Source organism: Scyliorhinus canicula, chromosome 15 (assembly GCF_902713615.1).
Source record: "Scyliorhinus canicula chromosome 15, sScyCan1.1, whole genome shotgun sequence".
Lineage (NCBI taxonomy): Eukaryota > Metazoa > Chordata > Chondrichthyes > Carcharhiniformes > Scyliorhinidae > Scyliorhinus > Scyliorhinus canicula.
Window position 1 is genome coordinate 37894272 of NC_052160.1, and position 18018 is coordinate 37912289.

Consider the following 18018-nt stretch of genomic DNA (forward strand, 5'->3'; position numbering starts at 1 on the left):
AATGTTGTGCGCGTGTTATCACAATTGATGATAGTATCACAAAACAAAGTGGGAATCACAACCATGCAGGAGACGCTGCTGGAATTGAAGCTACTAAAGCAATGGAGAAAGTGAAAGAACATGCGATAAATAGTCGAGATACACCACAATATATTGTATCATGTGCCTCAATAGAGGTAAGTGGTGCTGCAGCTGTGAAGCTCCCTTCAGTAGAAAATATGAAAAGAACCATACGCAATACATGCGCAAGAAAGAATGTTGGACATGCTTTGCCTACTAGTTACCTCGATCTTGATATCCCTGAAGAGTTTACAAAAACCAGCAAAGGAGATTTATTCCTTATTTATGACTCTGGTCCCACAAATGGTCATATATTAATTTTTGCAACCCAAAAGAATCTCGATATCTTAGTACGTTCGGAGCACTGGTATGCTGATGGAACATTTAAAACTGTGCCCTCGATTTTTGCTCAATTGTATACAATACATGGTGTGAAATCAGGTAATGTTATACCCCTTGTATATGCACTGCTACCTAACAAGACTGAAGAAACGTATAGGAAGTTCCTGATGGCTTTAAAAGAAAAAATCCCTATATTCCAGCCATTGACAATAATGATTGATTTTGAAATGGCCATGGTTAAGGCCATAGAACAAGAATTTCCAATGTCTAAATGTCGTGGGTGTTTTTTTCATTTTTGTCAAACCATTTATAGAAAAATTCAAGGAAGTGGCCTAAAGCTTATATACGACACCAATGCCGAATTTGCTTTTAAAGCTCGTGTCTTATCTGCATTGGCATTTATACCGATACCCAATGTTGTGGCAACATTTGAATCTTTAACTGAAAATGAGATTTTTCTAGATGAACTTCAAGGAGTAGTGGATTACTTTGAAGATACGTGGAGTGGTCGGCCGTATAGACACAACCGTAGACGTACTCCTATATTTAAACATGAAATGTGGAACTGTTTCGATTACGTCAAAGAAGGATTGCCGAAAACGAACAATTATATTGAGGGATGGCACAACAGTTTCCAACATCAACTAAGTGCTTGTCATCCGTAGATTTGGAAGTTTATAGATGGCTTGAAGCGAGAGCAAAGTTTACACGAGTTGCAAATCGAACAATTTGTGGGAGGTGTGAGTACAGCTATGAGCAGAACAAAATACCGTGACTGCGCACAACGATTACAGGATATTGTATCAAAATATAATGAAACGGGAAATGTAGAAGAATATTTAAGAAGTGTTGCACACAATATTGCATACTAATGGAGTAGCCAACATATATTGGCAATCCTGAATTTTAATTTTATTTTTTTCTTACTAAAATCTTTTAAACTTTTTATAAATTGTAAAGACTAATAAAATTATGAATTGTAGTTGTTGGTATTTTAAACTTTTTATAAATTGTAAAGACTAATAAAATTATGAATTGTAATTGTTGGTATTATTTATTGAACCAATTAATTGTTTTTTTATTAGTTGCTTTTTTATGTAATGAACCTTGTTCATCTTGGGTATACCTTTTTTGAAGTACTGCTTTTTGAGCAATCTATCATTCGATCAATTGATAGTTCGAGAAATAATTTTTCGATCAACTGACTTCGAGCAATTAGCTTTCGAGCAATTGATTTCGAGAAATTTACCGGATACCAATTTTTACAGATGCACTATAGAAAGCATCCTATCGGGCTACATCACAGCTTGGTATGGCAATTGCTCGGCCCAAGAACATAAGAAACTACAGAGAGTCGTGAACACTGCCCAGTCCATCACGCAAAACCGCCTCCCATCTATTGACTCTGTCTACACCTCCCGCTGCCTTGGGACAGCGGGCAGCATAATCAAAGACCCCTCCCTCTCGGGGTATTCACTCTTCCAACTTCTTCCATCAGGCAGGAGATGCAAAAGTCTGAGAACACGCACTAACAGATTCAAAAACAGTTGTTACCCTCTTATGGACTGATCTGATCTCTTCAAACATCTTCTCTACCGAGTAGTACTACACTTTGGGGGCATCACGGTAGCATTGTGGATAGCACAATCGCTTCACAGCTCCTCCGTCCCAGGTTCGATTCAGGCTTGGGTCACTGTCTGTGCGGAGTCTACACATCCTCCCCGTGTGTGCGTGGGTTTTCTCCGGGTGCTCCGGTTTCCTCCCACAGTCCAAAGATGTGCAGGTTAGGTGGATTGGCCATGATAAATTTCCCTTAGTGTCCTAAATTGCCCTTAGTGTCCAAAATTGCCCTTAGTGTTGGGTAGGGTTACTGGGTTATGTGGATAGGTTGGAGGTGTTAACCTTGGGTAGGGTGCTCCTTCCAGGAGCTGGTGCAGACTCGATGGGCCGAATGGCCTCCTTCTGCACTGTAAATTCTACGTAAACTCCTATGTGCTTCACCCGATGCCTGTGTCTATGTACTCATATTGTGTATTTATGTATGTCCTATGTTTTTCCATGTTTGGAATGATCTGTCTAGACTGGGGAGCGGAGTGCATGGTAGTTGAAAAATCTGTTAAAACTGACACATAATTAGCTATTTAAACAGAGGAATAGAATATACAAGTAAAGAAGTTATGCTAAACTTGCATTAAACGTTGATTTGGCTTCAATTCTGGGAACCATGCTTTACAAAGATTTACTGGAATACTCTGTGAGGAGCGGCTTCTGTTTTGTATAGGAATTGGGATTATTTCCACACAGTAGAGAAGCCAAGAAGAGATTTGATAGGGATGTTCAAAATCGCAAACAGATTTCACAGAGTAAATAAAGATGAGCCCGGACTGGTATATTACCCCAATCCCATATGCTCCAACTTTGCTCACTAATCTCCTGTGTGAGATCTTATCAAACACCTTCTGAAAAACCAAATATGCTGGTCACATATACTGGTTCCCCCTTATCTATTCTGCTAGTTTGATTCACTAAAAATGTTAACGGGATTTGTCAAATATGACTTTCTTTTTATGAATCTGTGTTGCATCGGCACAATCTTACCATTATTGAGTGTTCAGTTATCATATCCCTTATTGTAGATTCTGGCATGTTTCCATACAACTCATATCATGCTAACAAGGCTTCAAATTAGCAAGGCAGAGATCAGGGGGAGTAAATCAGGGGGAGTAAATCAGGGCGGGGTAAATCAGGGCGGGGTAAATCAGGGCGGAGTAAATCAGGATGGAGTAAATCAGGGGCAGTAAATCAGGGCCGAGTAAATCAGGGTCGAGTAAATCAGGGTGGAGAAAATCAGGGCAGAGTAAATCAGGGAGCGTAGATGAGGGGGTGGGGGCAGTAAATAGTGGGGTGGGTGTAAATTGGGGAGTGTAGATCAAGGGGGTGCTGCAAATGGAGGGGTGTAAATCAGACGAACGTAAATTGGGAGGGTGCTGTAAATCATGGAGGATTAATCAGGGAGTGCAAATTGGGAGAGATTTAAACTAAAAATATTTGCAATCGCACAATGGGTAAAAAGTTTCCTTAAACTGATCAGCACAAGAGACTTCCGGTGGCGGCCATGAAGGAGTAGGTCACACATTTGGTGGCTCCCGCTCGGGTCGAACCTTTTGACCACTTTCCCTGATTTTTTGTCAGATTTGATTTGGAAAATTGATGGTGGAGGCAGCTGTGAAAAGGAATCCTACATCAGTGCATGGAGAGGTGGGCCAGAAGTGCTCGCAAAGGACGAAATAGACGAACAGAGAAGGCTTGGGCTGAAGCTGCAGCGGGAGAAAGCATGGCGGATGACCAGAGTCCTGGCTTGTCGACCCAGCGGTCAATGGGGTAGCTTATGCAGTTTATCCAGGAGGGCTTCGCCAAGCAGAGACAGGAATACTTGGACCCGATTAAGGAATCGATTGCGCAGCTGGAACTTAGACTGGATGCTCAAGATTGGCCGATTCAGAAAGTGGAGAAGGCACTGACTGAGCAAGAGGAACACCAAACAGCAGTGGAGGTGGAGGTGTGGATGCTGAGGGACCAGCAGAAAAGGCTCCTGGTGAAGGTGGAGGACCTAGAGAATAGGTCCCGCTGGCAGAAGTTGAGAATCGTTGGTCTCCCGGAGGGCATGTTCGAGAAGTTACTGGAGGATGGGATGTTCTCCCGATCCTTGGAGGTGGACAGGGTTCACAGAGCGCTCATGAGGAAGCCGCGTGTGGGGGACCTCTCGAGGGCAATGGTGGTGGGATTCCACAGATACCTGGACAATTAGTGTATTTTACGGTGGGCCAGGCAGACACGGAGCTATAAGTGGGAGAACAGCATCCTGCGTATATACCAGGATTTGAGTGCGAATGTGGCCAGGAGAAGAGCAGGGTTCAACCAGATAAAGTCGATCCTTTTCAAGAAAAAGGTGAAGTTTTAACTGCTGTATCCGGCCCGTCCTTGGGTCATGTATGAGGAGAAACATTTTTATTTTGAGTTGCCCGCTGAAGCAATGGACTTCGTTAGAAGGAAAGGGAGGTCTTTGAACTTTGCAGTAGCGCTCATGTTAAAAGTTTCTTGTTTTTCGGACGTTATTTGTAATGCCTTCTGTATTGATTTGGGGCCTGTTGCAGAGCTGTGTCAGTTAAAGTTTGCATTTGCACTGATGGGGGACGGAGATGTGCATGTTAGATATTGGATCTTCTGTTGGATTTTTTTGTGTGTTTCTTTCGGGCAATTGTGTTGGGATTGTTTTTCTTTTGCATATGTGTGTCCGAGCGGGGGGAGAGAACAATAGGTGGGAAAATGTCTGGCGCCATGGGTGGGTTCACCAAGCTAGCTGGGCGGGCTAGCTCGCGGAGGCACAGTGGGGTGTGAGCAGATATTATGCTTGTCGAGGAGTCGATTTACATGGTGCTGTTACTGGGGAGGGGGTAAAAATGTTCTGCTGACGAGGGAGGGATTTTTGCTGTGGGATAAAAAGGAGGTCGGGGGTGGAGGCTTCCTGGGGGCGGGCCTGCGGATGTGTGGGGCGCGGGCTGCAGACTGGCCCAAGAAAGGTGATGGATGATCAGCGGGAGGGGGGGTGGGTGGCGATAAGCCCCCCCAACCCGGCTGATCACATGGAACGTAAGGGGGCTAAATAGGCCAGTTAAGAGTACTGGTGTACGCGCATTTGAGGGGACTGAAGGCGGATGTGGCAATGTTACCGGAGACACACCTTAGAGTAACTGATCAGATTAGATTCAGGAAGGGATGGGTCGGACAGGTTTTTCACTCGGGACAGGATTCTAAGACGAGAGGGGTCATGATCCTGATTAACAAGCGAGTGTCATTCGAGGCGGGAAGAATAGTTGCAGATGTGGGAGGCCATTACATTATGGTTAGTGGGAAGCTGGAGAGGCTGCCGGTGGTTCTCGTGAACGTGTATGCGCCAAATTGGGATGATGTGGATTTCATAAAGAGGATGTTGGGGAAGATCCCGGACCTGGATTCGCACAAGTTGGTCACGGGGGGGGGGGGGGGGTGCTGCTTTAATGCAGTCATTGACCCAGGGCTGGACCGGTCGAGCTCAAGGACAGGCAGGGTACCAGCAATGGCAAAGGAGCTAAAGGGGTTTATGGAGCAAATGGGTGGACCGATGGAGATTTGGGCGGCCGAGAGTGAAGGAGTTCTCCTTCTACTCTCACGTGCATAAAGTGTACTCCCGGATTGACTTTTTTATCCTGATCAGGGCTTTACTGACGGCAGTAGTGGACACTGAATACTCAGCGATCACGATCTCAGACCATGCCCCGCACTGGGTTGACCTACAGGTGAGCAAGGAGGGTGGCCAGCGCCTGTACTGGGGACTGGATGTTGGACTTTCAGCGGACGGGGAGGTGTGTGGGCGGCTGAGGAAATGTATCCAGAAATACCTGGAAGTTAATGACATGGGGGAAGTCTCGGCTGGAATGGTCTGGGAGGCCCTGAAGGCGGTGGTTAAAGGGGAGCTGATTTTGATACGGGCCCACAGGGAGAAGGCAGACAAAGCAGAAACGGACCTATTGATAAGGGAAATACTACAGGTCGACAGGAGTTATGCGGAGGCCCCAGAGGCAGGGTTTTTAAGGGAACGACGGAGGCTACAGGCGGAGTTTGGCTTCTTAACTACAGGGAAGGGGGTGGAGCAGCTGAGGAAGGTAAGGGGGCGATTTATGAATATGGAGAGAAGGCCAGCAGAATGCTTGCGCAGCAGCTCAGAAAGCGGGAGGCAGCCAGGGATTGGGAAAGTAAGGGACGGGGATGGGAACCTGGTCGGAGATTCAGCAGGGTTTAATAAGGTGTTCAAGGAGTTTTACAGCAGGTTGTATGAGTCGGATCCCCCAGGTGGACGATACGGGCCCCCTGATAGAAGGGCTGGGGGCCCCGATCGGGTAGGAGGAAATAGCAGATGGGCTGAAGGCCATGCAGTCAGGTAAAGCCCCGGGGTCGGACGGGTGACCTAGTGGAGTTTTATAAAAAGTTCTCTGGGATACTGGATTCACTGCTGATGAGGCCATTTAATGAGGCAAGGGAGAGAGGGGGGGCTTCCCCTGACGATGTCACAGGCCACTATCTCATTGATCCTGAAGCGGGATAAGGACCCGGAGCTATGTGGGTCCTACAGACCGATCTTCCCACTAAATGTAGACACCAAACTGGTGACCAAATTCTTGACTGCGTTCCGGACGTGATTGGGGAGGACCAGACGGGATTCGTTAAGGGTAGGCAGTTGTCAGCCAACATAAGAAGGTTGCTTAATGTGATCATGATGCCCCCAAAAGGTTGGGACGTGGAGGTAGTGGTCACAATGGTCGCAGAGAAGGTATTTCATTGGGTGGAATGGGAATATCTGTGGGAGGTACTGGGACGGTTCGGATTTGGGCGGGGCTTTATTGACTGGGTCAGGTTGTTGTATGTGGTGAGCGTACGGACAAACAGATCAACATTGGACTATTTTAGACTGCACCGGGGGACAAGACACTCCCACTGTTATCCGTGCTAGCCATAGAGCCGCTGGCAATTGCATTGAGAGCCTCAAGGGGCATGGCAGAGAGCAGAGATTGAGAGGATGGGGATATGTTTATAGAGGGGAACTTTTCCAGCCTGAGGGAGTTGAAGGAGAAATTTGAATTGACAGGAGGGAATGAGTTTAGGTACCTGCAGGCGCGGGACTTCCTACGCAGGCAGGTCTCAACCTTCCCGCTCCTACCACCAAGGGGGATAGAGGACAGGGTAGTTTCCAGAATGTGGATGGGAGTAGGGAGGGTCTCTGACATTTACAAGGAACTCATGGGGTCAGAGGAAACACAGACTGAGGAGCTGAAACACAAATGGGAAGAGGAGTTAGGAGGAGAGATAGAGGATGGTCTCTGGGCGGATGCGTTGAGTAAAGTCAACGCGTCCGCAACATGTGCCAGGCTCAGCCTGATACAGTTTAAGGTCGTTCACCGGGCCCACATGACAGTGACCCGGATGAGCAGATTCTTTGGGGTAGAAGACAGGTGTGCAAGGTGTGCGGGAGGGCCAGCGAACCATGTCCATATGTTCTAGGCATATCCAAAGCTTAGGGGATTCTGGCAGGGGTTTGCAGATGTCATGTCCAAGGTGTTAAAAACAAGGGTGGCACCGAGTCCAGAGGTGGCGATTTTCAGAGTGTCGGAAGACCCGGGAATCCAGGAGGAGAAAGAGGAAGACGTTCTGGCCTTTGCTTCCCTGGTAGCCCGGAGACGGATACTATTAGCTTGGAGGGACTCAAAGCCCCCAAAGTCGGAGACCTGGCTATCGGACATGGCTAGCTTTCTCTGTTTGGAGAAAATCAAGTTCACCTTGAGAGGGTCACTGTTAGGGTTCACCCGTAGGTGGCAACCGTTCGTCGACTTCTTTGGGGAAAATTAACCATCAGCAGAAGAGGTGGGGTGGGGGGGTTGGGGCTTAGTTTAGTTTAGAGTAGTGTGTTAGTAAAAGTGGGACCTGTGAGAGAGGAAGACGGCTTTTGCACTATGTTTATATTTGTATGTACATTGTTTCTTCTGTCGTTGTTATACAACCATAAATACCTCATTAAAATGTTTATTAAAAAAAACTGATCAGCGCACAGGTTTACTGGGAATATTGGGACTGGGTTTATTGGGGATTTGTTTACTGTATCAGAGTAACAGGTTTACGGTGTCAGCAATCCCCCGGTGCTGAGCTCTAACACCTGCTGATAGCCTTACCTTTGCTTCTTTCACTCTGTGCATCACAGTCTCATAATCACCTTCATCCAGTTTGAAAACCTGCAACATTTAAAGTCACATTATCCTCTCACACTCTAAATACATCACTGTACACTGAGCACCAGGTACTGATTCACTGTCCCAGACAGCCAGTCTTCAGGTGTAAACCTAGGCAGTGAGCATATTCAGCTAAAGGGGATATCACTGCTGAGTAAGATCCTATTGACATTGACATTGATGACCATAGCAATTCCTGGCAGGAGCAAGAACTTTGACCAATGCCAGGCCACTCTCTGCTCCAAGGAATAATATTCCCAAAGAGTCAATCCATCCTATCCAGGGAGGAAGTTCTTCCAAGAGGATGGTGGATGGGCAGGAATCTATGGAATAGGATGCTTGCATTACAAGGATAGATACACATCTTACTCTGGTGCACATTTCCCACTAGCCATCCAGATGTGAACCTACAGTTCTGGGCCAGCCCCATTACAGACACCACTTCAATAAAATCAAACTCAAGCAGTTTCAGTAACGAGGTTGATTCCCCCGTGCTAGTTTTAATTCCCGAGTGGGAAAGTTGAAATCCGTCACATTATCTCTAAACCAGGCCTCCCTCTCTCTCTTTCTGTCTGTATCCTTTTGTATATTTCAGCCTCTCTGCCTCCACCCCTTTCCCCAAGACAATTATACTGTACATGTTGTTGATGCTTACCTACAACTGCCAGGGGTTATAGTGTGGGACTGCCTGTACCCCTGAGGTTACAGTGTGGGACTGCCCGTATCCCTGAGATTTCAGTGTGGGACTGCCCGTATCCCTGAGATTTCAGTGTGGGACTGCCCGTATCCCTGAGATTTCAGTGTGGGACTGCCTGTGCCCCTGAGGTTTCGGTGTGGCACTCTCTGTGTGGTGACAGTTACAGTGTAGGACATCCTGCACCCTCGGAGTTGCAGTGTGAGACCGCCTGTCACTCGAGTTACAGTCTGACATTGTCTGTACTGATGAGATTGCAAAGTGGCACTGCATATATTGCTAGGGTTACAGTGTGGGGGTACTGTAATTCTGGAATTACCTTCTGCAAATAGCGAAGCATCTCATCCTGGTCTGTGACGTGTGTCGCGGAGGGGACACCAGTTCGGTGGATCAGGGTGTACAGCACATCCTCATACAGCAACAGCAACTACAGGGACAGGTACAGCATAATGGCTGAAAGAGTACTGAACTGTTTGCAGTCCCATCGTCAACCACACTCTCCCTTCCCCATTTTTCCATAAACCTTACCCACCACCACCAACCAGCCCCCCTTCCTAATTCTCCAACCAATCCCCCACCCCATTCACCAACCAGCCCCTACACCCATTCACCAACCATCTCCCCACCCCATTCACCAACTAGCCCCTACTCCCATTCACCAACCATCTCCCCACCCCATTCACCAACCAGCCCCTACCCCCATTCACCAACCATCTCCCCACCCCATTCACCAACCAGCCCCTACACCCATTCACCAACCATCTCCCCACCCCATTCACCAACTAGCCCCTACCCCCATTCACCAACCATCTCCCCACCCCATTCACCAACCAGCCCCTACCCCCATTCACCAACCATCTCCCCACCCCATTCACCAACCAGCCCCTACTCCCATTCACCAACCATCTCCCCACCCCATTCACCAACTAGCCCCTACCCCCATTCACCAACCATCTCCCCACCCCATTCACCAACCAGTCCCTACCCCCATTCACCAACCATCTCCCCACCCCATTCACCAACCAGCCCCTACCCCCATTCACCAACCATCTCCCCACCCCATTCACCAACTAGCCCCTACCCCCATTCACCAACCATCTCCCCACCCCATTCACCAACCAGCCCCTACCCCCATTCACCAACCATCTCCCCACCCCATTCACCAACCAGCCCCTACCCCCATTCACCAACCAATCCCCCACCCCATTCACCAACCAGCCCCTACCCCAATTCAGCAACCATCTCCCCACCCCATTCACCAATCAGCCCTCCACCGCCACCTCCAATAACCTATCACCCCATATGACCAACCAACCGCCACACCCCCACTCACCAACCAGCCCCCAACCACGCTCATACCCACCACCTCACCCCCATCTCCAATCACCCCCCACCTCCAGCCACACCCACCACCCGTCCCACCCAACAACCACCTTCCCAAACCCCCTCCCCTTTCACCAACAGCACCCACCACGTCACCCACCTCCAATCAGCAACCACCCACATCACCCACCAACCGCTCCCCAGCCCCAGTAACCAACCCCACCCTTTCCCAGATCTCAATGTCTCTCTTTCCCCACATGGGATAGTCCATGCTGTAGGTGAAGGTGAAGGTAAATGTTACCTCGCCATATGACATCTTCAGCCCATCTCGGTGTCCGGTCCTTTGAGGAGAGATGTCACTGGCATCTCCCAGAGGCTGTGGAAAAGAGGGAAAACTTAAAAAAGTTACATTTCACATGGAATTCAAAAACACTGGCAGAAAACTGGTCTGGGCACTGACCACGGGCACTGACCGCGGGCCCCATTCGAAGCCATTGACCACAGGTACCATTCAAAGATATTGATTATAGACATTGACCATGGGCACTGCCCACAGCAACTTACCATGGGCACTGATCTCAGGCATTTACTAGGAGCATTGACCACAGCAACGTACCATAGGCACTGGCCATTCACACTGAATATTGGCACTGACCACAGCCACTGTCCATGGACATTAACCACTGTCACTGAGTATGGGCAGTGAGCATGTGCTCTGATCACGGATTGACCCATGGACACTGACCACGGACACTAAACATGGGCACTAACACTAGCATTGACCATGGGCACTGACAACACGCACTGACTATGGGTACTGACCACAGACACCGACTATGGGCATTGATCTCAGACGCTGACCATGGTCATGGATCACATTCACTGACCATTCACACTGACCAGAGGCTCTGAGTCACTGGTCTTACCCACTGAGGTCCGCAATATGACCGACCCCAGCAGACATAGACAAAAATCCCAATCCCCCCCCGCCCCCAGGCAGCACTGTGATCACCGGGCAGTCACTCTGGAAAAACCAGTAGTACAGGCACTGGGAGTTAAGTCAATGAATTCAGCCAGGGTACCCTGGGCTGAGTGAGGAGCAGTGACAGCAATGTACCTGTGTGTAGTCCAGACACAGCAGACTCTCCTGCTTTCGTTGAATAGCAGTCAGTTTATCAAAGAAATCACCATCGTCTTCTTCATCAGACCTGTTGCACAGAGAAAATAGGTATTTTCAACATGCCGAAGCAGGAAGAGGTGACAGCAACACACAGCAGCCTGATAGACCATCAAAACAGCACCGCCACTTTCTGAATACTGACCCTCAAATATATTCACAGCCCCCATACTGAATACTGACCCCCCCCCATATAGACACAGCCCCCATACTGAATACTGACCCCCCCATATAGACACAGCCCTCATACTGAATACTGACCCCACATATAGACACAGCCCCCATACTGATTACTGAACCCCCCCTCATATAGACACAGCCCCCATACTGAATACTGACCCCCCAGATAGACACAGCCCTCATACTGAATACTGACCCCACATATAGACACAGCCCCCATACTGAATACTGACCCCACATATAGACACAGCCCCAAGACTGGATACTGACCCCCCCATATATTAACAGCCCCCATACTGAATACTGACCCCCCCCCATATAGACACAGCCCTCATACTGAATACTGACCCCCCATATAGACACAGCCCCCAAACTGAATACTGACCCCCCTCTGTATAGACACAGCCGTCATACTGAATACTGACCCCCCCAGAAAGACACATCCCCCATACTGAATACTGGCCCCCCATATAGACACAGCCTCCATACTGAATACCGACCCGAACACCATATAGACACAGTCCCCATACTGAATACTGACTCCCCCATATAGACACAGTCCCCATACTGAATACTGACCCCCCCCATATAGACACAGCCCTCATACTGAATACTGACCCCCCCCCAGATAGACACAGCCCTTATACTGAATACTGACCCCCCCATACAGACACAGACCCATACTGAATACTGACCCCCCTCCAAATAGACACAGCCCCCATACTGAATACTGACCCCCCCAAAATAGACACAGCCCCCATACTGAATACTGACCCCCCCCAAATAGACACAGCCCTCATACTGAATACTGATCCCCCCCCATATAGACACAGCCCCCATACTGAATACTGACCCCCCCATATAGTCACAGTCCCCATACTGAATACTGACCACCCCATTTAGACACAGTCCCCATACTGAATACTGACTCTCCCCGCCCATATAGACACAACCTCCATACTGAATACTGACCCCCCTCCATACAGACACAGCCCTCATACTGAATACTGACCCCCCCATACAGACACAGACCCATACTGAATACTGACCCCCCTCCATATAGACACAGCCCCCATACTGAATACTGACCCCCCCAAATAGACACAGCCCTCATACTGAATACTGATCCCCCCCCATATAGACACAGACCCCATACTGACCCCCCCCCCATATAGTCACAGTCCCCATACTGAATACTGACCACCCCATATACACACAGTCTCCATACTGAATACTGACCCCTCCATATAGACACAGACCCATACTGAATACTGACTCTCCCCCTTATAGACAGAGCCCCCATACTGAATACTAACCCCCCATATAGTCACAGCCCCCATACTGAATACTGACCCCCACATATAGACACAGACCCCATACTGAATACTGACCCCCCATACAGAAAAAGCCCCCATACTGAATACTGACCCCCACCCCATATAGACACAGCCCCCATACAGACCCCCACCCCATATAGACACAGTCTCCATCTGAATACTAACACCCCCATATAGACACACCCCCATACTGAATACTGACCCCCCCCCATATAGACACAGCCCCCATACTGACCCCCACCCCATATAGACACAGCCCCATACTGAATACTCACACCCCCATATATACACAGCCTCCATACTGAATACTGACCCCCACTCCATGTAGACACAGTCCCCATACTGAATACTGACCCCCCCAAATCGACACAGCTCCCATACTGACCCCCCCCCCCCCATATAGACACAGCCCCATACTGACCCCTCCATATAGACACAGCCCCCAAAGTGAATACTGACCCCCACCATATAGACACAGTCCCCGCACTGAATATTGACCCCCCCATATAGACACAGCCCCCATACTGAATACTGACCCCCACCATATAGACACATTCCCCGTACTGAATACTGACCCCCCCATATAGACACAGCTCCTATACTGACCCCCCCATATAGATACAGCCCCCATACTGAATACTGACCGCCACCATATAGACACAGCCCCCATAGTGAATACTGACGCCCCCGTACAGACACAGCCCCATACTGACCCCTCCATATAGACACAGCCCCCAAACTGAATACTGACCCCCCCATATAGATACAGCCCCCATACTGAATACTGACCCCCCCCCCATATAGACACAGCCCCAGACTGACCCCTCCATATAGACACAGCCCCCATACTGAATACTGACCCCCCATATAGACACAGCCCCCATACTGAATACTGACCCCCCTCCATATAGACACAGCCCCCATACTGAATACTGACCCCCCCCATACAGACACAGCCCCCATACTGACACCACCGTATAGAAACTGCCCCCATACTGAATACTGACCCCCCCATATAGACACAGCCCCCATACTGAATACTGACCCCCCCATACAGACACAGCCCCCATACTGACACCACCGTATAGACACTGCCCCCATACTGAATACTGACCCCCCCCATATAGACACAGCCCCCATACTGAATACTGACCCCCCCATATAGACACAGTCCCCATACTGAATACTGACACCCCCATATAGACACAGCCAACATACTGAATACTGACCCCCCATACAGACCCCCCCATACAACCCTCATACTGAATACTGACCACGCCCCCATTTAGACACAGCCCCCATACTGACCCCACCGGATAGACACAGCCCCCATACTGAATACTGACCCCCTCCATATAGACACAGCCCCCATACTGAATACTGACCCCCTCCATATATACACAGCCACCATACTGCATACTGACCCCCCCATATCGACACAGCCCCCATACTGAATACTGACCCCCACCCCATATAGACACAGCCCCATACTGACCCCCCCATATCGACACAGCCCCCATACTGAATACTGACCCCCCATATCGACACAGCCCCCATACTGAATTCTGACCCCCCATATCGACACAGCCCCCATACTGAATTCTGACCCCCCATATAGACACAGCCCCCATACTGAATACTGACCCCCACCATATAGACACAGCCCCATACTGACCCCTCCATATAGACACAGCCCCCATACTGAATACTGACCCCCCATATAGACACAGCCCTCATACTGAATACTGACCCCCACCATATAGACACAGCCCTCATACTGAATACTGACCCCCACCATATAGACACAGCCCCATACTGACCCCTCCATATAGACACAGCCCCCATACTGAATACTGACCCCCCATATAGACACAGCCCTCATACTGAATACTGACACCCCCATATAGACACAGCCAACATACTGAATACTGACCCCCCATACAGACCCCCCCATACAACCCTCATACTGAATACTGACCACGCCCCCATTTAGACACAGCCCCCATACTGACCCCACCGGATAGACACAACCCCCATACTGAATACTGACCCCCTCCATATAGACACAGCCACCATACTGCATACTGACCCCCCCATATCGACACAGCCCCCATACTGAATACTGACCCCCACCCCATATAGACACAGCCCCATACTGACCCCCCCATATCGACACAGCCCCCATACTGAATACTGACCCCCATATCGACACAGCCCCCATACTGAATTCTGACCCCCCATATCGACACAGCCCCCATACTGAATTCTGACCCCCCATATAGACACAGCCCCCATACTGAATACTGACCCCCACCATATAGACACAGTCCCCGTACTGAATACTGACCCCCCCATATAGACACAGCTCCTATACTGACCCCCCCATATAGATACAGCCCCCATACTGAATACTGACCGCCACCATATAGACACAGCCCCCATAGTGAATACTGACGCCCCCGTACAGACACAGCCCCATACTGACCCCTCCATATAGACACAGCCCCCAAACTGAATACTGACCCCCCCATATAGATACAGCCCCCATACTGAATACTGACCCTCCCATATAGACACAGCCTCCATACTGAATACTGACCCCCCCCCCATATAGACACAGCCCCATACTGACCCCTCCATATAGACACAGCCCCCATACTGAATACTGACCCCCCATATAGACACAGCCCCCGTACTGAATACTGACCCCCCTCCATATAGACACAGCCCCCATACTGAATACTGACCCCCCCCATACAGACACAGCCCCCATACTGACACCACCGTATAGAAACTGCCCCCATACTGAATACTGACCCCCCCATATAGACACAGCCCCCATACTGAATACTGACCCCCCCCATATAGACACAGCCCCCATACTGAATACTGACCCCCCCATACAGACACAGCCCCCATACTGACACCACCGTATAGACACTGCCCCCATACTGAATACTGACACCCCCATATAGACACAGCCCTCATACTGAATACCGACACCCCCATATAGACACAGCCAACATACTGAATACTGACCCCCCATACAGACCCCTCCATACAACCCTCATACTGAATACTGACCACGCCCCCATTTAGACACAGCCCCCATACTGACCCCACCGGATAGACACAGCCCCCATACTGAATACTGACCCCCTCCATATAGACACAGCCCCCATACTGAATACTGACCCCCCCATATAGACACAGCCTCCATACTGAATACTGACCCCCTCCATATAGACACAGCCCCCATACTGAATACTGACCCCCCATATAGACACAGCCACCAAACTGCATACTGACCCCCTCCATATAGACACAGCCCCCATACTGAATACTGACCCCCCCATATAGACACAGCCACCATACTGAATACTGACCCCCACCCCATATAGACACAGCCCTCATACTGAATACTGACCCCCCATATCGACACAGCCCCCATACTGAATTCTGACCCCCCATATAGACACAGCCCCCATACTGAATTCTGACCCCCCATATAGACACAGCCCCCATACTGAATTCTGACCCCCCATATAGACACAGCCCCCATACTGAATTCTGACCCCCCATACAGACACAGCCCCCATACTGAATACTGACCCACAATATAGACACAGCCCTCATACTGATTACTGACCCCCCATATAGACACAGCCCTCATACTGAATACTGATCCCCCCATATAGACACAGCCCCCATACTGATTACTGACACCCCATATAGACACAGCCCCCATACTGATTACTGACCCCCCATATAGACACAGCCCCCATACTGAATACTGACCCCCCCCATATAGACACAGCCCCCATACTGAATACTGACCCCACCGTATAGACACAGCCCCCATACTGAATACTGACCCCTCCATATAGACACAGCCCCCATACTGAATACCGACCCCTCCTTATAGACACAGCCAAAAACTGAATACTGACCCCCCCCATACAGACACAGCCCCCATACTGAATACTGACCGGCGCCCATATTGACACAGCCCCCGTACTGAATACTGAACCCCTCCATATAGACACAGCCCCGATACTGAATACTGACACCGCCCCATATAGACACAGCCCCCATACTGAATACTGAACCCCCATATAGACACAGCCCCCATACTGAATACTGACCCTCCATATAGACACAGCCCCCATACTGACTCCCATCCCAGATAGACACAGTCCCCATACTGAATACTGACCCGCCAAATAGACACTACTCCCATACTGACCCCCCCATATAGACACAGCCACATACTGACCCCTCCATATAGACACAGCCCCCATACTGAATACTGACCCCCCCCTCCTTATAGACACAGCCCCCATACTGACCCCCACCCCATATAGACACAGCTCCCATACTGACCCCCCCATAGAGACACAGCCACATACTGACCCCTCCATATAGACACAGCCCCCATACTGAATACTGACCGGCGCCCATATTGACACAGCCCCCGTACTGAATACTGAACCCCTCCATATAGACACAGCCCCGATACTGAATACTGACACCGCCCCATATAGACACAGTCCCCGTACTGAACACTGAACCCCCATATAGACACAGCCCCCATACTGAATACTGACCCTCCATATAGACACAGCCCCCATACTGACCCCATCCCAGATAGACACACTCCCCATACTGAATACTGACCCCCCAAATAGACACTACTCCCATACTGACCCCCCCATATAGACACAGCCACTTACTGACCCCTCCATATAGACACAGCCCCCATACTGAATACTGGACCCCCCTCCTTATAGACACAGCCCCCATACTGACCCCCACCCCATATAGACACAGCTCCCATACTGACCCCCCCATAGAGACACAGCCCCCATACTGAATACTGACCCCCCCATATAGACACAGCCCCCAAACTGAACTGACTGACCCCCCCATATAGACAGTCCCCATACTGAATACTGACCACCCCATATAGACACAGTCTCCATACTGAATACTGACCCCCCATATAGACACAGCTTCCATACTGACTCCAACCCCATATAGACACAGCCCCCATACTGAATACTGACCCCCCATATAGACACAGCCCCA

The 18018-nt window shown here is 49.6% G+C and overlaps 1 protein-coding gene across 1 annotated transcript in view; it reads right to left on the reverse strand.

Annotated features, from left to right (window-relative positions):
• Nucleotides 1-18018, reverse strand: part of baiap3 (BAI1 associated protein 3) — a 148956-nt gene that overhangs the window by 106026 nt on the left and 24912 nt on the right. The window contains 4 exon segments of the mRNA XM_038819325.1: nucleotides 8163-8222; nucleotides 9233-9340; nucleotides 10538-10612; nucleotides 11354-11444. Coding sequence (XP_038675253.1) covers nucleotides 8163-8222; nucleotides 9233-9340; nucleotides 10538-10612; nucleotides 11354-11444 — 334 coding nt within the window.